Source organism: Barbatula barbatula (genome assembly GCF_947034865.1).
Source record: "Barbatula barbatula genome assembly, chromosome: 5".
In the NCBI taxonomy this organism is placed as follows: Eukaryota; Metazoa; Chordata; class Actinopteri; order Cypriniformes; family Nemacheilidae; genus Barbatula; species Barbatula barbatula.
The window spans coordinates 17,065,583-17,086,729 of record NC_136769.1 but is presented as its reverse complement, the minus strand read 5'-3'; the positions used below and the strand labels follow the sequence as shown (position 1 = coordinate 17,086,729).

The window sequence follows — 21,147 nt, the reverse complement described above, 5'->3', positions numbered from 1 at the left end:
ATTACTATTGCGCTCCGTCTACTGCGGTTTTTAGATCCAAAATTCATGACATGGTTAGATAGGAAGACAGAAAGACAGATGGTCAGGACAAATAGTAACACAGACAGATAAACAGACAGACAGGTATGATTGGACAGGAAGACAGACAGACAGACAAGGGACAGATAGGATTGTATAGGAAGACTACTTAACAGACAGACGGATAGGATAGATAGACCTAGATTACATAGACTTATCTTCAAGATAAAAACAAATGAGACATAAGTGAAATAAAAGTGTTTAATCTAATTTCAGGATGTTCTATACTAAATATCTAAATAATTAGAACACATCTATGACATACGGTTTTAAAAATATGGCTTTTTAGTATGTGGCTCAGTTTGCCCCATGATAGTTGATCCGATACAGCGGGTAAGTTGAAACATTTTGGGAAATGCAACTGAACTTGAATAAAGACCAGTGCTGCATGTCCCAAAATCTTCTTAATGCTACGTCGGTCTTAAGTTATACCTTAAGCTGTGCCTTGTCGTTAATACGTGTTTCCCGAAACCTTCTTTTAGATCTTGTTGGTCTAACTAACGCAAGACAAACTCAACCGAGCAGCCCCTAAATTCAGATGTTTTTCAATTTCTAAATTTGGTTGTTTTTTAGTGCAATTGAGCATCAAGTGAGCAAGCACAATAAACGTGTAAATTATACAAGTGTAATTGTTAGTTGCTTGAATAAACTTTTTTTACAGCAAGCGTTTTTGCGTGACTCTACTTACAACCCAAAGTTTGAGACGCTTTGATATAAATGATCATACTGCCAGTTAGTGTAGCGTGTTGAGATATTTGGGCATGAGATTGCGGATTTGTAATTTGTAAACGCAGCCCTGGACTTTATGACTCAGTGTGTATGTTTTTCAGTAGACTTCCCTCTGAGAGTTCAAAGAATAGTACTTTCTTGAGGCTCTGCTTTGAGGAGACATAGAGCATTAAACTAGCACACGTATAGAACAATGTTGTATAACTCAAGGCGCGCTAGCTTTGCTTTACACATCACATATGCTAACGTGACATCACCTCCTTTTGCCCTCCCCCAGTTTTAACCATTTCCGGTAGAATAGGTCTCTTAGAGCAAACAGCGACGTAAAATATTAATATCAGTTACATCAAACCTGACAATGCAGACTACCCACACACGTTTTCTTCTGGAGAGCTCTGGGCTCATCTCTGGAATAACAATGGAGCAGTGAAGCTGGGTGATGCTCTGTACACCGGCCCTTGCCCTCCCACTCATTAGACCAGAGGAAATGGAGGCTCTTCAAACTCCACAACAATCAATGCAAACACTGACCTGCCTCACTGAGTACTGTAATTAAATCAGTACAGGAAGGCCAAATACAACACAACAATGTTCTATAACCATATAACGAATACATATTGCTAAATAATTTTCTAAATAAATACCATATCCAAACACTCGCCACCTTTAATGTTTTATGTTTGTTTTGTGTTGTACCACAGGTCTTACATTTTGATGCTTTACTCGAACTCTATGTTCATTTGAAAACAAATATTGTGCAAACAATAAAAACATATAAACATAATAAAAACCATAATTTTTGAAAAATGTAGTTGTTATTTTAGAACCAAACTTTACAAATATTGACAGATGCTTTCAGTGTCACTGCTGGATGTCTCGTGCTCTTCCCCAGACCTTTTGCCTCATGGACCCCATGAAGGGAATGTCTTGAGACAGCAGGCAAAGGAACCCTGTGAACTTCTGTCACTGTGAGGTATGACTGCACATGTTAGACTGACCCAGAATCTGTGTTCTACCCGGAGATAAACAACAGCTTACTTTCAACCCACCTGCCCCTCTAATCTCCACAACATTACGGTCATCAATCTGTCTCAATGCAGTTACTCCAAAGCTTTCTCTGTCCACACTAAATAACATCAGTTTGAAAAACAAACGGCTGAATGTAGGCTTATTGGATTGCGTTTCCAAAAATAAGTCACTTTAAGCATAATAATACGAATAATTAATTTGTTTAATGTTTGAATGTAGTTTTTTTACCAAATACCGCCCAGTATGTTTATCAGAAAGATTAGAGCATTAGATGATACTAAAAAATTGTAACCACTCATATAAAAAAACAATAACCGATTAGAATATGAATTAGAATAATTACCCATAACTCCCCCTCAGTTAGTGAGGGCTGGTGTAATTGTTAAATGACCCTGAACTGACTCTGACGTCCAATAGCACTTAGCTTTTCAACATTAATGCATCAGTTACATCATAATGGATGTGATTACCCAGATTCTAGATAGAAACTAAGCACATTGTTGCTTGTTTAAAGAGAGGGTAGGGACAGCATAATAACAAGCTAGCAAAAGATGACTGCAGTGTTGCTAAAGTTTAAAAAATAGAAAATACTTAATAATTCTCATTAAACCCTCAGCATTTCATGGCGCCACTCATTTTACAGATGTACAATCATCCTGACAATATCTTAATTGAGAAGCTGAAGCTATATTTATAGAACAGCAGGGTGTAATGTTTTACTGCCATCTGCTGGGACAATGCATCTAACAACAGAGGCTAGTTCACAGCAAAGTTTCATTCTTTCATCAATTGCCATTGCCTCCAAATGACTTCCTTTGTATGGACAGAAAACCACTGAGACACTTTCTCAAAATACTGTTTGTGTTTCACAGGAGAAAAAAGTTAGGTTAACTGTCCATTTAGGTACCAAAAGGCATGCCTCTTCATATGCAAGTTAATATTTAGGAAGAATGCTTATAACCAAAAAGATTTTGCCTCCCAATTGACTATCATACTAGTCAAAAGTGCCCCACTGTTTGCTGTCCTACATTCTTAGGACAAAAATCGTATTCTGTGTTCAACAGAACAAAAAAAATGATAAAGTATTTTTACTTACTATCCTACGTTTATTTTATTATATTGCCTTGAACTACTATTCTAACAAACCAGGAACAATCATAGCCTCTCAGGCAACTTGATATAGCTTGTTCCTGAACATAACGCTCACGCTTGATGGCGTGAATAATGGCGACCACAAGAAACGACAAATTAAGCTCTGGTTCAGATAAACACTTTAAAATAATTTATTTCCAAAGACATCTATATTGAATGATAGATTAACATGATACTATATAAAATATTAACACATACCGTAAAGCACCACTTGCCACAATGGCAGAATTGCAATCTAAGAAGCACACTAAAGAGTGATGCAGAATAGAAGAAACAACAACATAAAAGCCATCAGATGCATTGATTCGGGAAGTGGAAGGCTGCTTCATATGCTGGACTGAAAAATATACAGGTCTGTGCAGCTCACAGGTACATTATTGGTGCTCATGTACAGATTGAGGCAGATTCAAGTTCAAGTTGGCTTCACCTCACATTAAGACAGGCAGCAGCTAGACTGTTTGGAAACCGCTCCCTGTGGATCGACAAGATAATGAGAAAAACAAATCAGAGATTGGGAGTTTAATGACTGTAATAATTTCATTCACAGCATAAGTGCGGTTGATGGTCACAATATTATTATTATGCAGTCGGGGAAACCAACTGGCCCAAAAACAAGTGAATTACAATGACAGAATAAAAATTTTTTTTCTGTATTATTCAATTTTGTGTTTTGGAGCAGTGCTTCTCAAATGCTTGTTTATGTTGTAACAAGTCTATTTTGTTGACGTCTGTGATTTTATTTTCAATTTGGGTTGTGAGTCTTAGAGCTTTTAAGATATCCATTCTTAATGAAACTGCAGCAATACATTTCAAACCACAAACCAAGCAATTTTATAGCCCCAGGCATCCAATGTATCAAACAGAAACAGCCACTGGGGCTATGTACCTAGCTGAGGTCCTGTTAGCATAGCATGCTACTGACCAGTAAGGTTTCTGGCTACCTGTTGTCTTTGCTGCTGTCGTCTGTATTCCTCTTCACTAGCAGCCAGAGCCTGAGCAAGAGCCAGATCCTCCTGCTCCTGAGGACTGAGAATCACAGACAGTTGTCAGCACAGCAATCACCATACAGAGGAAAACAATGCTAAAAACTAATGAAGTGAATAGTGGTAACAGTTTGCATTAAAGTTGCCCTCATAAAGCATTTATAAATGTGTTCAAATTTTGTTATATCATTTACAAATGCATGAATAAAAAGGGGATTCTAACGAAATACCTGCCAAATAGTGAGCCGTTTTTAAATCACATGTTATCAATGCTTAATAAATGTATCTATTTGTAATTTATTTGACTCGAAAGCAGATTCATTAATATCTTGATGTTGTTTGCAAAATAGGCTCCCAGACGGGAGACTGTAGAGTGTTAAGTGTTTTTTTTCTTATTATTGTATATTTCATATCTTATGTCACTTTTTAAACCATGTTGCTTACCTGATCAGATTCTGAATGCCTACAGATCATGATGCTTATAAAAAGCATTTTTTTCTTGCTTACCAAGATAAATACATCAAACTTTTGTTCACTTTTTTACTCTAAATGCACAAAGATTGTTGTAAACTTTTTGTTTCAATTACTTCCAATAGTTAATCAAAACCAGAAAACATTTATTCATGATTTATAGAAGGAAAAAAATGCATGCTCACAAGGCTACATCTATGATGTGAATCCTTTATAATGCATTTGTAAATGTCTTAATAATCATCTATGAACATATTTACAAATGCTGTATAAAAGGAACCTTAATGTAAAGTGTTACCGGAATAGTTAATGAGAGTAATACAATTTTTTCCCATTTTGCAGACACTAATGCAATTTTCTTGCTGCGCAGAAGACAGCATCTTCTCGACAGGATGTAAACACACAAACTATCAGAACAGTTTGTGGGCAGGTCAGTGTGTTTGTGTTTCATGGGCAGGCTGGGATTATGCAGATGTGTTAATTCATGAAGTCTGAAAGATTTGAAAACGAAACAACTCGTTCGGGGCGGTTCAGAGTCGACTCTTTATTTTGGGAGATCATATCTTTATTTATCATGGACTTTTTTGATAAATAACTTTACATATTATAAATGAAAGCTATGTCTCACATTGTAATAAAGACAACTTTAGGACATCCAGGTTACAAGTCCTTTTAACACGATGCTTTACTAATTGTGCCCCATTATCTTGAAATAATAATAATCAGAAGCTTTATTTGTAGATGAAGCTATAGAATACCTTAGAGTTGGTTGTCTTGGATGTGCAGATTCAGCCAGTGACATTTCTAATGCTCTCTGGAGGGCCTGCTCCTCTGTCTGCCAAAACAAAGACAACTCATCATTTAGGCAACTCTATATTAAAAAGGTGATTTTTCTAAATCCTTGTCAATTAAATCCCCATCAAAATAAGTAACGCACCAGTCCGGCATGATATGATGCCGAGGCAGGAATTACATTCTGTGCGGTGGGGGTCACTGCAGGAGATGATGCGGCACTCATCCTTTGTGCACTGTGAGGCAAAAGAAAATAGTGCAAACATGTATCATAAACTACATTTTCTCTCCCCAAATGTACTTACCTGCTGCTCGGAGGTCTAGTGTTTCCAGTTACTCCATTGGACATAGTCCTAGAGCTCCCTCTAGTGGACGATGCTGCAGCAGTACTGGAAGATGCTTGCGCCCTCATTAGAGCACTGTGTCTACAAAATAAAAGCCCACCGTCATTATTGGATCGCTAACCCTGAGACATGAATCTGTATGGCCACTGAAACACCATGCTTACCCTGATTTAGAGACCGGCTTTCTGTCACTCTTACAGTCATGGTCGAGAGCATGTCTGTGCTTGAGACAGTAGTTCAAGTGGCACTGATCACATGTCAACCGGATCATTTCCTTTTGCTTACATCCACCCTTAGAGCATTTATTTGTAAAGATCTGTAAAGGAAAATAAGTTGGTTTTCATTTCATGGTTCATCTGGAATCTTGAAGCCAAGTGAGAGAAATTGAGATAAATCATGTCTATTTCTTCTTTGTAAGCATTCAATCCAGGCTACCTTTCGTTTTCTCTGAGCCGGGTCAGATTTGCAATCTCTGTCTATGTGCTCCCCAACTTTGATGTCTGGCATTTCCCCTCTTTTAACGGGAATGGGGATATTGCACAACGGACATACAGGAACCTGGACATCCTGTGGAAGGAAACAAACAAACATCAGTCACATCTGGTTACCAGCTTGTTTTAAAGAATTGAAACACGCACAAATATACAGACATAAAAAATGAAAGTTTTTCATTTAATGCACAACCCTGTTTACCTCCATTGTGAGTGTCACACTGTTACATTGGGATGAGACAAAAAATTTTCCCACAGTAAGACTCAATGGCACAAATTGTGTTATTTTTACTGTTCATAAATAATACACAGGGGCAATATATATTATTATTTATGAGATACAATTATACACACCTTTTTATAGGATGAAGTGCACTTGTGATTTGCATAAAATATGTGGTCTTTGCAGAAAATGTCTTCACATGCATCACATCTCATTGGAAGAAAATCTGTGCACATCAGATGACATAACAAAAGACTTTAAACTCACATTTTACACATTAACTAATGTTAAATCATCATGAATACAGCATCGGAGAAAACAATATGGGCTTTTAAATGGCCACATCCATTTAAAAAAACAGAGTGGCTGATGGCCATTAATAATATATCCAGTGAAACGGAACGTAAAGAGACAACTAGTAATACAGCTTCTTTACATTTCCATATATCTAACCGTTTAAATGAAGCAGCATGAAAATGTATATGATTTTCTTGTTTTTGGTATGTCCAATTCACACAGAGAGGAATGACTGTCATCTAAGCCCTCACATGTTGCTCCAACCCTGTATGTTTTTCATTAACCACAAAATATATATTTATAAAGAAATAGCAATGCTGCTTTTTGTCATGTGGCTGTCAGTCCACAACATTATGATCAATATATATTTCTGTGATAGTACAGAAGACAGTCATAGAGTCAATGAAAAAATCCCTGATTGTTAGTCAATAAATGTTGAAAATAATTGGTTATGTTGAACAAATTATATTAACATTAAAGCTAAATATGTTATTAAAAGGATGTGATACTCATTACAACATAAATGCGCTTGCTAGCATGACGTCATCAGTCCACAAACAATGAATAGGCTAGTTCTCATTCTATAAGAAGTTAACATGACATGGCAGGATTCTGTCATTACAAAACAACGTTTTGAGTCTAAATATTTAATTTATCCCCGTGCTTTAGCAATGTAAAGACTTTTATGCCTTTAAGCTATTGACTCTTGAAGCTGTTTAAATATAGATACCCACCGAGACGTTTACAGGACTTTTCGGAACAGTGCTCCCCGAGATCTGGAAACTCCATGGCACAGTGGTGAAGAGTGTTTTACAGCTGTGATCTACACATACAATATGATAAAAACCATCCATGACTCTCTGGCTATTAGCATGCGCTCACATTGGTCAAAACAAACCATTAGAAATACACCAAACATTACTGAACAAGCGGAAGGCCTGTTTGTGTCACAGCCATCATGTTTACCAACACCATCACATTAAAGTTATGCCTCTAATGCTGAATCATGCGCGTGAACACAACAAACGGGAAACATCTCTGTAAGTTACCACGGTTAACGTTAGATAATACGCATGCGCGCGCACACACACAACATTGTTTTGGCTGCTGTTATTAAATCAAACTATACAATTATAGGCATTATCATTTAAGACAGACAAGAAGAGACGCTCAATAAAACGCCTCATAGCTTACTGTCGTTTATTTTGGCTAGGAAAACAATACCCCGTTCTCTTTGTTGTCAACACAATAAATGTAGATCGTAACGTTACCTTAATTGTGCGAAGAATCACTTATATTGGTCCCTCTATCGGTAGCTGTCTTGCGTCTTTAGTTTCGATCAAGCAAAGCCACTGTGGTTTTGTTCTCGTCTTCGATTTTCAGATGTCATCGCTGGAGATGTGACGTAGCTACCGATCCGAGATCCTCATTTCAAATTAAAAGTCTTCGTTAGTTTTTCTTATAGCGCTGTTTTGCCGAAACACTGAACGCTTGTAGCAGGTTCAGTTGAAATAATTCGATCAGAAGTCAGACATATTACCAATTAGGTACAGATAACGCGAATATAAGTACACAGTTTGGTATGAAATACAAATACGTCCTAATTTAACTGAATAATTGAATTGGTTGTTGTGAACACTAGACTGCTATTGCTTGTTTCAGTTTTCACATACGTTATTGTATGCACATACGTGCAAAAAAATAAAAGGGCAAAACCAGTCTTAAAAAGGCATACGTGCACGGTGTGTATATGTTAAAAGAGGTCAAATTAGGCGCAAATAAGCCAAAGGCTCTAAGATGAAAAGGGACGTATATAAAGAGATAAACATTATTAATTAGAACCTGAAGGACCTTTACAAGTGAAAAACCTTTGGAGCAAATTGTGCTTCCGGTTTGTACAGATTTTTAGTTTCTGGCTTCAAACTTCCATCATCAAGCCCTAACAAGTCACGTAATTTCTGGAGATTTCTAGAAAATGCCACAAGAGGTCGTGATTCAGCAGTTTTCTAAGTAATATGCTTAGTATTTCGTAGTAAAACTGATATTTTGACATCAAATAGATTTGTTGTGGGAATAAGGACATACATTCATTGTGGTCTATATTTTGTATTATTATTATTATCGTTATTATTATTAGGCTATTATTCGTATTATTTGTATATAATATAATAACATATTACATATACAAATATATTACATGAAAAGTTCACGAGGAAAGCTACTTACATTTTTTACACTTGTTGTTGAAATTGTTATTATAATATTAATTTAACTTAATTTCAAATTCATACACTGTTTTATCTAGAAAAAAACTAATGTATATAAATATATAAATTGTCAGTGCTGGAATTGTCAGTGCAGCATTGTGTGCAAGTCACAATGACGGTGCTGGAAATTAGTTCCATGATTACGTGTCATCATATGCACAACAGGGTGTGTTTTTATATTTTATATTTATTTTATAGAGAGAAGACTTTACGATGACTTTGTGTTTAACTATACGTTCTGTCTATAAATCTGTCCAGCCGATGTTACATCCAGGAATTTGACAAATATCTTAAAGTTTGGGTCAAGATAGTTTGAACATGACGTTCCTATGTCGACCACGTGGTGGCACTGTTTTTTAGCTGGCCAAGCATTTTTGTAGAGTTTTGGTCTTAAAAATTTAGCAGCCTATATTACATCATGTACGTAATTCAAAATATCAATATTGATTTAAAGAAAAAACGTGCAACAAAAATCTAGGGATGATATTATGGAGACGGAGTTTGCTTACCGTTCATGCTCAGATGTCTTTATATTCTCTTTATTTGATGATGTTGGTATTTAATTTATCAACATATATAATTACCTAGTTAAGAATAAAACGCATAATAAGAAATAAAATCAGTAAAATATCGGTTTAAGTTTAGCACAATTTATAAACAGAAGAGCATCAATTCAAATAATTTGACTGATCTAGTAAACTGGATTGAACTTTCAGCAGTATTAGAGAAAATTCAAGTAAGGTCAGTATTTTTTTAGCTGTTTTCATTTATTAAAGTTATAGCTTTATTCATTTAGCAATTTTGAAGTAGAATGTATTAGAATTGTATGTCAAAATGTGTTTGTGTGGCAGTTGTATAGTCTTACACTGTTACATAAACTGAAACAAAAATAATAATTCAGGCAAGAAAATAAACAGCACATGTTCAGCCTGTGAAACCTCGTGTATTTTGAAATCCTTAATAACTTCTAACATGTTAATTAGTGTATTGATCGCTCAAGCAATGATCCAATTTAAAGACCTGAAATTCCAATATTTGCAGCAGGTTTATACAACGCCCATAAACACAGGAACACATAAATAATTCAAAACAAAGACCACTCAATCGTCGCCTCTTATTATGCAACAGTGCACAGTCATGCTCCTGGAGGCTCGTGTAAAAGATCACATCTCAGCTCATCTCACATTCTTTCCCGGTACAAGAGCACCTGGCTCATAAGCTGCTAATTTTGCTGCCAGATGGCACCTCTCACAGAACACCTGCTTCATCATCGGGATTCCTTTACATTGCCCAAACTCTATCTGCTCGAATGGTAAAATGATTGTAATAATTTCATATCCGCGTATTATCCCTTCTTTGCAGGAGCAAACGTTTATGCTTACAAAAATGTGTCATGGATCTCAGCCAAAATGTCTCTCTGGGTCACCCTCTGTTTGTCTGCGCTTTGACACATGACTGTCAAATAATGTCGTAAGTGCTTTTGTTTAGCGGTGTCACAAATTTCCCAGGTGTCCAGTGCTCGCAAAGCCTTTCACTTTTTATGGGTGCGTTTGACACAGCGCGCTTCATACGCACATTCACACTTTCTAAACTGCGGGGGTTTCCTGTTGAAATGTGACCGCACTTTTCTAAGATCACCACTCACCACTGAGCTTTGAGATTATAAATGCTCCAGTGGGACATGTCGCCAAAATTCTCTTTTACATAAAAATATTCTATGTTGAGTGCTTGAGAGCAGTCGACTGCAGATATTTAACAGTCTTTATGGATATTATGCGCACAGCATTAAGATCTTAATGAGATTGTTTAAATACAAATAAATTCAGCTTTGTTTTACCACTGTGTAACATAAAAAAGTGTTTTTATACATGATTAAACTTACAAACGTACTTTTCTTATGTCTGTTTACTCTGAAGTACATTCAGTGGCCCAAGGGTGCCCAGCTCCTTGAGTCCTTCTCAAAACAAATACGCTATTCTTTGTTTTGTCCTTACGTTCAGTTGAGCGCATCCAGAAATATAATTTAGGCAGTCCCTCTAAATTGGATAGTAATTACTGCCACGACAAATTGAAGGGAAGCAATCCGACGTATATTTTCTATTATGAGATAGTATTATTCTTAGTTAATAATCCCTTTATGCATGATTGAATTTTGATAGGCTGTGTGAATGATAATTGCGCGTAATAACCACTGCATCTGAAGGCTTGTTAGGCTTTTGTGATTGGACAGCGCTTGTTTATATCGAGAATTTCAAAACAGGATAAGGTTTGTCGCCTACATTTAAACGACACTGTATTCGAGGCCTGTTTTGCAGTTTATGTAAAAGGGATAATCAAAATAAAGTTTCAATTTAAATGAGTTTATTTCAGCAATGCAATTCTTTTAAACGATTATGCAAATAAAATTACGTTAATGCGGTCACTATTTACGCATGTTCCGAGTCACCTGCTTGGAGCAAGGTGACAGCACGACTTGTTAACGCGCGTCGATGTCCTTTCAGTCTTTTGTTTAAGCAGATTTCTTCAACGAGTTAATGCACCAGAAGAGGAGGCGGCTCGGGGCCAGAGTTGAAGGGAGGGTGAATTTAAAAGAGGCGTCAATAAACGTGTCAAAGACAATGAACCAAAATACTCGAAAAAAAGAGAAGAAAAGAAGTGAACAGATGGATAGGGGTTAAGAGGAAACGCAAAGTCAGGGCCATTTAGGATGCTAATAGCCTGAATGAAAAATGATGTTTAGCTCGTACGCGAGGGTTAAACAAAGTAATAGGCCTTTGCTAAATTGGAAACAGCCGACCGCGTGATGGCGCTCCTGTATTCAAGTTCAGAATAAACGGGCTTTTAGAGTCGTAATTAAAAAGACAACCTCATTAATGAGCAATAAAGCTTTTATCAATTAGCTCGTCAGCGGATGCTTAAAAGTGACTACTGTGCATTTGCAAAGAGGTATAAACGAGTCACTGACTTTGATTAATTTAGGATTTTACAATTTAGAAGGCCTAATAGCGGGCGAGCATAATGCAACTTGCATGGATGGTGCAGTGGGGACTGGTTTTTGGAAATGAAATATGTCCTATTCGCTTCATGGAAAGAGAGCAGCACACACAATTCATTAAGAAGATAGCTTGTTAATTAGCGCTAAGTTAACCTGATTTCTCTTAATTAAAACATCTTTCCTCGTTTACGATGTGGATATATGCAGATCTCCTGGGCTTTGAATTTTCTACAGCAGCAGATGGCCAGGCTGCGGATAATAGTTAACGCTCTCCCTGTCTCAGATCCCTACAACGTGAGCCACCGACCTGGCAGGAGATTAACGGACAGCCAAATCTTAACAAAAGAAACGTTTAACCATTTCTGGCCCATGCACGCTGCTTGTAGGTGGACTACATCGCGATGACATCACGATGGTGGGTTTCTTGTTAAGTATACAAGAGATCCAGTCAGGCAGGATGGTGTGGCCAAGTTTATGACAACCACCACATCCTCCTCCCATTTGGGGGAAATATTCACGTGACATCCCATTTCAACGCTTTTTTTGGGGTAATGATAACTCGTACTTTGCCACTTTTGGTTCTTCTATAAGGGAGAGTTGTTTCTTTGCATTCCCTAAGATCTGAGACACTTCAGCGGGTTAGCAGACAGGAAGATTTGGTTATTTTCTTTCCCCGTTGTGTGTTCTATGACTAGATTGAAGTTGAATAATAAGCAGCGAGTCAAACTGCACACCCTTCATCTGTGGAGCTGTAATTAACGGGACAAATGCAGGCGGTGAAAAAATGCAAATGATTCTGCACAAAGGCTTCTCACAAATTGGCGTCACCATTTCTCAAATTATATCATTACTATATTTTGAAAATGTTAATCTGTTGAGCGGATTTCCCGGGGGAGTTGAGTAAATTAGTTCTATTTCCGAACTGCCTCGCTGAGATGGCACGGGAGCGACAAGCACCTCTGATTTGCTGATTACAATTAGACTCCCCAGTTTGGGCTCCTTCAAGCATTGATAATTTTCGGCATATTAAGCACGTTTTAGCAAAGGTGATAAGTCAGTTTTAATTGAAATGAAATTATTATTCTAATGGAAGTTTGGTTATTATTATTAGGAGGCCGCACTCATTTCAGATTCCCCTTTAATATAGAAATGCGGTGAGTAAAAAGATTCTGAAGGGTATTAGGGTGTCAGGATTGAATGAGGTAATTTGAAGGGAATTACTTTCCCTTCTATCAGAAATGAAGTGAATTAAAAGTCCAAATCAATCGCTTTCACTTCTCCATTCTACTTTGACAGCAGCACAATTACAGATAATTAGATGGAGGAAACTTTTAATTGTAGGGATTAAGAAGAGGGGGAAATTGTCAGGATCAGAGAAAATTTGGAAGCAGCGTTTCGTGCCTGCTCAAATCGAATCAAAGGATTGGGTTTAAAACAGTAACGCCACGTCTCTGCGTTTAATTGGAGTTGCATCTCGTCGTATCAAATCATTCACAACAATTAATTTAGATTTAATTCTATAATTATCATCAAATCGAATAATGTGCAACTTAATTTAGATAGTTAAAAATTAACGCGCGTGAAGTTAATCGAGTAATTAAACTCCTCAGCTGTTGCGTATTAATTTGCTAGCCTAATTAAAAATGAATTTGATTTTATGTAATGTTAGTGATGCGGCCATCGCTGTCGGAGAGGCGCTTTGATTAGTTTGTTTGGTTAGGCGTTACATCCGAACACCTGCTGTTAATGGGGTCAGTGACGTCTACTTGATTGCACATGCTCATTTTCAGCCAGAGGCATGGTTTGAGGAGTAGCTTTGGGTGGGTTCTGCACAGGTACACTCCGATACTCTAGATCCTCTTTGAGAACGTACTGTAACTGACATTTCACCTGACAATTATATCGCATCATAGGTTGGGATTTATAATCGGAGAAGATCACAGTGTGGAGCACCATGCATGCGGGATACTGGTGCATGTGTGTGTATGCGTGTTGGTTTTGTGGATGGGGTCCAGTCTGACTGTGCTTTTCCCTTGGGAGTTGATCTAATAAAGTTGTGGACTTTGTAAAGCCAACGAAGCGTGCTTGTGAACTGTAAAATGTCTATTTTGTAGGCCCGTGTATTTCACAGCAAAAATACTTTTTTGTAACGCATACATTTTTTTTCGTAAAAAATAAATAAACAACACTAAGACACATAAATGCAATTTATTGATCGTGTTCAACGAAGCGAACCGTTCAATGTCCAGTCATCTTACAGGAGTGCAATATTATAACATTAATCTATTGACAGTCCAAGCAATTATTTAGTAACGTAGTGCTTAGATTGTGAATAAAAATCACAATCCAAATCAATGGCAGCCAAACAACGGCCCTGAAAGCAAGTCTTGTTCGTCTTATTATCGGGTTAATTAAAGCTTGGATCTGACAATGTCACTTGGTTGTAGAAAAACGGATTTAAATGCAATGTCTCCCGGGAAAGCGTGTCAAGGGCTGCTTTTCATTGAGCTAAGATCGCACCAGGACGGAACCGCGCCCTGAACTGTCAAAGCTGCAATTATAGAATGTTGATGTTCAAAAGGGGGATCTGGATAAACCGAATTATTCATACTTGTGTACAGTATGATAAAGTGAGTTCGAGACACAAAGAAAATAACATTCAAAGATTCATCAAACTTCTAAAAGCAGTTTTTGTCAAACGGACGGATAAAAGGCTATATCGCGAGACACTTACAAAAGGGTTCATTAAAATTTAAACATGCAGAAGGGTGCTATTTGGGCTCGAGGTCAAGAGACGAACGGATTATATACTTCCTCATAATAATATTAATTAAACAATTTGCATGCTAATAAGGTAACAATTATCGGGGCCTCTGTTGAAAGATTCGGGTTATTACAACACGCCAATCCGGGTGCCAAGGGTCAGGGAGTGAGTGGGGAACGAAATTTCAGCTCAGATTAACATTATGACAACTCCAGACATTGGCCAAATCAAGTCGAATTAATTCTCCGTGGAGACAGGGGGATGGCATTGATTACATTCAGTGTTCACAAACACAGTTCACTTGCCTAACACCACGTGCGAAAGCGAATATATATTCTGCTTTTGGTCTAATGTAAGATAAAGAATGAATGACAAATAATTGAAGTTATATATCATGTAAACTGTGATAAAAGGGCAATCGCTGCAAATATACACAGTGAGTGATGATACAGTGCAGATGTCATTAAAATGTTAAACGATAATAAACAATATTATTTATCATTTTACTTGATTATTTTCCACTGTTCTTTTCCATTTCTTGACGACTATTAATAAATAACCTGTTAACACGTCTTGTTGCCCATAGATGTATTGCATTAAATATTAATTAATACTCAAGGGCTTACTTAAAAACTGAGCTAAAAGCATCTTAAAGCATGATATACAGAAACCACAAATAGCTAAACTGTATGCAATTTAGACATAAGTTCCTTAAATGACATTAATTACACCAGAGTGCCATGGCTGGGGAAATATATCCCATTTTCTGTTAAATGTCGTGTGCCTTCTAATTAGCCATTCGTGTAATTAAAAGTTAATTTATTCCTCGAGCAGAATCAGATGAGTTAAGACCATTACAGTTTTTTCTAAGCTTGGTCTTAACTGGTTGTAGATTTGAATCGCACGTGACAGCTTCGTTTAACGAATATCTCCAGGTTGACTTGTGACAGGTAGTCTAAGCATCACCTCCTAAACAAATAAGCTCGGGGTCGGTCAATTTATCCTACCTGCTCACATGGCAACATTTCAGCTCGCCGGTGTATTGATGTGTGTTTGTTTTCCCCCGTTTCTTTTGTGGGTTCTTGTTTGTTTGTGCTTGGAAAAAAGATTGGATTGGATTTGAATAGAGGGACATTGTCTCAAACGGTGATGAATCCGCCGCCGCGTGTGGCTGCGGTCCGAGGTGAGATTTCAGTGTCTATTTAGCGTTTAACTGGGTATCAAATCTGATCGCTCTCCCTCTAAGGCCCCCTGTGTAGTCGTGATGTAGTTCTTATCAAAGCCCTCCTGTCTTGTTGTGACAGCTCTGATATTGTTTATTGAGGTGGATGTCAGGTTTAATTAGCAATCGATATGGAAAGCGCTTTCGGTCCACGTCTCTGACGTCAGCGCCGATTAACGCTTCTCATTGGTCTCAAATTCCCAGAGCCTAAGCTAATTATTGGAAGCTTCGTGTTGATAAAGAACAGCTCGTCCTGCTCCCCACATCATGTCCCCTCCTCGCTGCTCGCTCGCGCTGCATGTTTTTTAAATTCACATCACCGACCACCAGACGTCGTTTCCTTTTGCCTGGGAGATGATGGACAGCAGGATACTGGATCCACCTCATGCCCAGTTCGGAGGCTCCCTCGGTGGGATGGTGAGCTTTCCGTACCATCTCAGCCACCATCATGTGTACGAATTAGCCGGTCATCAACTTCAATCTGCGGCCGCGGTTCCTTTCTCGATAGACGGATTACTTAACGGCTCGTGCACAGCGTCTGTGGTTAACTCGAACCCCCTCTTGTCGGCTGGCTGCGGCATGAATGGAGATAACCAACAGTACAAACTGACAGGTAAGCAAACGGACCGCGAACACTTGCTTAAACGGGCTTTTAACTGACGCGAGGGAGCATGTTTTTGTCTTGTTGTTGACAAAGAAGAGTTTTCCCGTGAAGCTATCGAGAACGCGTTTTAGCCTGGCAAAACAAAAGAAGCGTTTCTCTCGTGTGTTTGTGACGTTTACTACTTGAGAAAAGCAGACGGATTTGGAATGTTATAGAGGCTAACACAGCTCACGATTTCCATATGTTTAAAATAAAAGTATACATGTGAGTGACTGTCTTTATCTTTCTGTTCATGATATTTATTACAAGACTTCACAAAAGAAAAAATGCTTTTATCTTTGCCCTGTCTCTCTCTCTCTCTCTCTCTCTCTCTCTCACACACACACACACATATATATATATATATATATATATATATAACATAGTATATTGTATAGTATTATAGTAGTAGCTATATGATAATAGTATACTAGTTGCAGAAAAATAAACATCATGAAGAAAATCAATGGGCACACTGTTACGGTGGTCACAACCGAGCAAGTTGTACGGGATTCTAATTTATTGTTTTTCATATAGATTCGGGGGATCCAGAGAAGGATAGTCCGGGTTGTAAAAGAAGACGAACTCGTACCAATTTCACAGGCTGGCAGCTGGAAGAATTAGAGAAGGCTTTTAACGAAAGTCACTATCCAGATGTGTTCATGAGGGAAGCACTTGCTCTGAGATTGGATTTGATAGAATCAAGAGTGCAGGTAAATTCATGTTGTGATGTGACGTTAATCGTTCAATGGATCAAAATAAATCTGCTGACTAAACGCTATGGTTTTATGTAAATAGTTTAGTTTAAGTTTTTCTGCTTGTAATTTTTGTTTGTTCAAATAACATGGAATGCTAATTTTGCTAATGTTTCTGTATACAATGTAATATTAAGGTTAAAAAATGATTAAGCCTATATTTTAATTTGTATATGAATAAGTGTGATATATCACACGACATCGGCTTTTTGAAGTTTATCTTCTGTATTTAAATATTGTATATTCTTTGCAGTAGGCCCCACATAGCATTGTAAAAACAATAAAATAATAAAAAATAGATTCCCTAAAATATATTTCTATATATATATATTCTTATTTTTTTATTATTATTAAATTTTACAACCATAGTCGTTTGTTAGATTGTGGGGGAAAGGATGCACTTTCCTTAGATATTAAATATTAAAAATTAATAACAATTTACAAATATATGAGCTCCTATAAAATTGGGTCCTTTTCTAATATGCAGTATTTCTTCTTTGTCAGTCGTCATTTCTTATTGTGGACTGTAATTTGAGTGTCAAACGTTTGGCCTACAAATCCAAACTGCTTGGCTAAAATGAAAAAAGCGTCAAAAAATTGCTTTAATTTTAAAACGGCCATTTTTAAAACAGCTGATGATGCATTTTAATTTCAACATTCTTTTTAAATTGTTTAAACTGAAATGTTTGTAGGACAAACAACATTATGTAGAAGTAGGCTTATATATCATACACATTTACCTTTTTAATTATTATTATTTCTTATTCTTTTTATTAATATTATTTTGGCCAGAAAAATATGCACATCTCTTTTTGCTAATATATGTCTACATACCCAAATATAATGTTTACATTTTAATAAAAAAATAAGCCTTTAAGTAGCCATAGGCCTGTCTGTTTTTTAATGCAGATGTATTTGCCATTGCTTTAATTTCCCAGATAAGTTAATGTTTATTTTGTTTTCGATGATTAGGTATGGTTTCAGAACCGCAGAGCAAAATGGAGAAAAAAGGAGAACACGAAAAAGGGGCCGGGGCGACCCGCACACAACTCCCATCCGACGACCTGCAGTGGCGAGCCCATGGACCCGGAAGAAATTGCACGCAGAGAACTGGAGAGGATGGAAAAAAAGAAAAGGAAACAAGAAAGACGGCTTTTAAAATCCCAGAATAAACTCATTTCGGGGGATTTATTTCACACCCCAGGATCTGACAGTGACAGTGGTTTGTCACAAGTAACGGACAGCGAGCAAAATATATATTTCAACCAAACGCAACCAAGCTGTGACCAAACACCGCAGAAACACCAGGACCAAAGAAACACGGAACAAGACGCACGTGGATCCGAGCTGGACTCGTCCGACAGCGGTCAGCAGGCAAATTTGTGCTCCAGTAGTAGATCTTCCGCTCTTCAAAAACCCAGTCCCTTTAGCGTGGAAAGCCTTCTATCGGACTCCAGGCCTCGGCGCAAGTCGCCCATGGACTTTCCACTACCCACTCCACGGCCTTTGATAGGGAAAGGACATTTTTTACTTTACCCTATAACGCAACCTCTAGGTTTCATTGTTCCACAGACTGCTTTGAAGACAACGTCGTCAAGCCCTGATGCTGACAGTGGACAGAAAGGGCCGGCCACTGATAATAACTTTGCTGGAAACCCAGGACACAGGGACACCAAGGAGAACAGCAATGTAAACAGCACCGTCGCGCGTGCAATCAAAGGCCAGGTCAGTCAGTCGGGCAACATAACGTGTTCACCACAGAGCAGTCCACCACAGACTACCATTAATGGTCATTCATCGGGCAGCTGTAATGAAAGATGCCCACAAGATATACAGTTAGACCTCGCCGAGCCAAAATCTCCACAATCAGAGAAAAAGGAGCAGTCGTTACCAGACTATCCACCACAAAATTCAGAATCAGCGACAACCAGCAAGGACACCGACAAAGACTCAGTTGATGTCGATATGGAATAAATTAAATTATAGTAGAAACCGAGGAGCGTGTCGATATGGACACGACACTCCTCCAAAGATTAACCGAAGAGGAAAAATTGTCGACATATCGAAACGTATCGTTTTCATTGAAATATTTATATTCTGATTAGAGGAAATGTCTGTGTGAATAATTTGTGTATGTGTGTGGTGGGCTATAAAATGTTTATTGAACAAATAGCATCAGCAGCTCCCTGTATAACAAACTGTAAAAAAGAGACAAGACAAAACCTCAGACGTTGTAAAAAGTATTAAGATATTTATATATGTAAGTTTTTCATAAATAAATCGATTGTATACAACAAACGTACAAGCGTGCACGGCCCTAAATATAGCTTATGTTGTGCATGGGTATATAGCTCCTTCTCTTAAAAATCTGTGTTGTATTTTGTGTATTGCTTTAACAAATTTATTCATCTATAAGCTACGCTGAAATGAGGTTACGAGCCGGAGGCGAAAAGACCCGTTCGACTCCTGCAGAGTTTTGATATGAAAGTAATTATTTTCCCGGTGGCTACTGCAGGGATTCAGTTTATTTTAGCCCAAAGGGTTATAATACATTACCGATTTCTAGTGATATGAAATCACATAAACTTCCAAGAATAATAGAATTAGCATGAAAGGCTGGGGTGTCAAATTGAAATACGAAAATAATAGCCCCGGCAGCTGGGAGTGTGTTTGTGCATATTGGATAGGAGATGGGAATTCGTGGGGCGGAATTTTCATGAGCTTTTCACTTTGTCAGTGCCCTTGTAGCTGGCTATATTAAGATAGATGTTCGATGATATCCCTCATTGTTCTGTCGCTTATATTGATGTTCCTGTGTTATCAGCCTATTGATCATGCGTCGGCTGTAATAGGACGGGCGAAGCAAACGTGCCTATTTACAATAGCAGAACACATTTGTTCTAATAGGGTTGGCGGTCCCATGGGACCCTGTGGGGGCTCCCAGACATCTGCGCCTTGACAATATTAGCAATGTTGACCAGATCTAAAGGGGGGGGGGGGGTAAGAAAAGGCAATAAAATAATAGACTTCTGATCATCATTTTCGTGATAATAACATAAGTGGCAAATCTCAGTAATTAATTACAGTCGGAGTTTTTTAATTTGGATTTACAGGTGCGTTTATTGTTTTATTATTTTCTTTTTTTACGATCCTCTAGTCCTCCCACTTCCATCGGGCCTTGATTTGCAAATAAATTGCAAATAATAAGTGAGGCAGGCGCAAATGAATTTCCGAGCCAGAGTCTCTTTCATAATATTTACATAATTTTCACCAGAGACAGACTTAAGATTTAGCATATGGCGTTCAGGGTAGACTCAAAAAGTGGGCATGATAAAAGAACACAGGGGAAAACAGAAAAGATTTACACGAAATAAATAGACAATCAATAAAAATAATAATATATTTTGTGTGGAATAAAGATTGCGTTGCTACAATAACATCAACAATTATTTATTCCTAAATATTCGATTCTTTAAAGTAATAATTTCCCTTTCTCAGTGTCAATGAATTGCCTTTTGTGTAGATATGAAAAATAGCAAGTGTTTGTAAAATGTTAGTTGTCTGGAGGTGTCCTTCAATTTATTGCTGTTTTTCCCTTTAGTGGGGCACGTTAATGTTTAATTCATTTGCAGTCTGAATAGGAGTATCGCTGGCTGCACACTGGTGGCCTTAAGGTGAAATTAGCGATTTGCTTAAGCAGTTAAGCTTTTGCCGGAAAGGAGCACGCTGTATGATTCAAGACAAACTATCAATCGATATGGCCCAGGCAGCCTCCAGGAGATGTGTCCTCCATGAATCATACTTTATGAATTCAATTTCTACCCGGAGAAATTTTCAATTTGAACGCTGGATCATTATGGGAGAGTGTAAATTGTTTTTGCTCTATTATGCATCGGACGCCATCATTTTTCT

The 21,147-nt window shown here is 37.7% G+C and overlaps 2 protein-coding genes across 3 annotated transcripts; one reads left to right on the top strand and one right to left on the bottom strand.

The window, feature by feature from the left end:
* Positions 1 to 3,103: 3,103 nt before the first annotated feature.
* Positions 3,104 to 8,506, bottom strand: zfand2a (zinc finger, AN1-type domain 2A). 2 transcript variants are annotated; one of them, XM_079456922.1, is made up of 10 exons: positions 7,861 to 8,506; positions 7,324 to 7,412; positions 6,424 to 6,518; positions 6,014 to 6,145; positions 5,743 to 5,894; positions 5,540 to 5,659; positions 5,380 to 5,470; positions 5,201 to 5,277; positions 3,930 to 4,014; positions 3,104 to 3,460 (listed from the first exon to the last, which is right to left on the bottom strand). In XM_079456922.1, the coding sequence occupies exons 2-10, from the start codon at positions 7,376 to 7,378 to the stop codon at positions 3,422 to 3,424; spliced, it is 846 nt and encodes a 281-aa protein (XP_079313048.1). In that variant the 5' UTR covers positions 7,379 to 7,412; positions 7,861 to 8,506; the 3' UTR covers positions 3,104 to 3,421. The 2 variants fall into 2 exon arrangements, with proteins under 2 accessions (XP_079313048.1, XP_079313049.1); XM_079456923.1 differs by having other exon boundaries at positions 3,875 to 4,014; positions 7,861 to 8,459.
* Positions 8,507 to 15,489: 6,983 nt separating this feature from the next.
* uncx (UNC homeobox) lies at positions 15,490 to 19,535 on the top strand. The gene is made up of 3 exons (XM_079456262.1): positions 15,490 to 16,450; positions 17,018 to 17,193; positions 18,208 to 19,535. Exons 1-3 carry the CDS (start codon positions 16,192 to 16,194, stop codon positions 19,207 to 19,209), a joined length of 1,437 nt encoding a protein of 478 aa, XP_079312388.1. The 5' UTR covers positions 15,490 to 16,191; the 3' UTR covers positions 19,210 to 19,535.
* Positions 19,536 to 21,147: the final 1,612 nt, after the last annotated feature.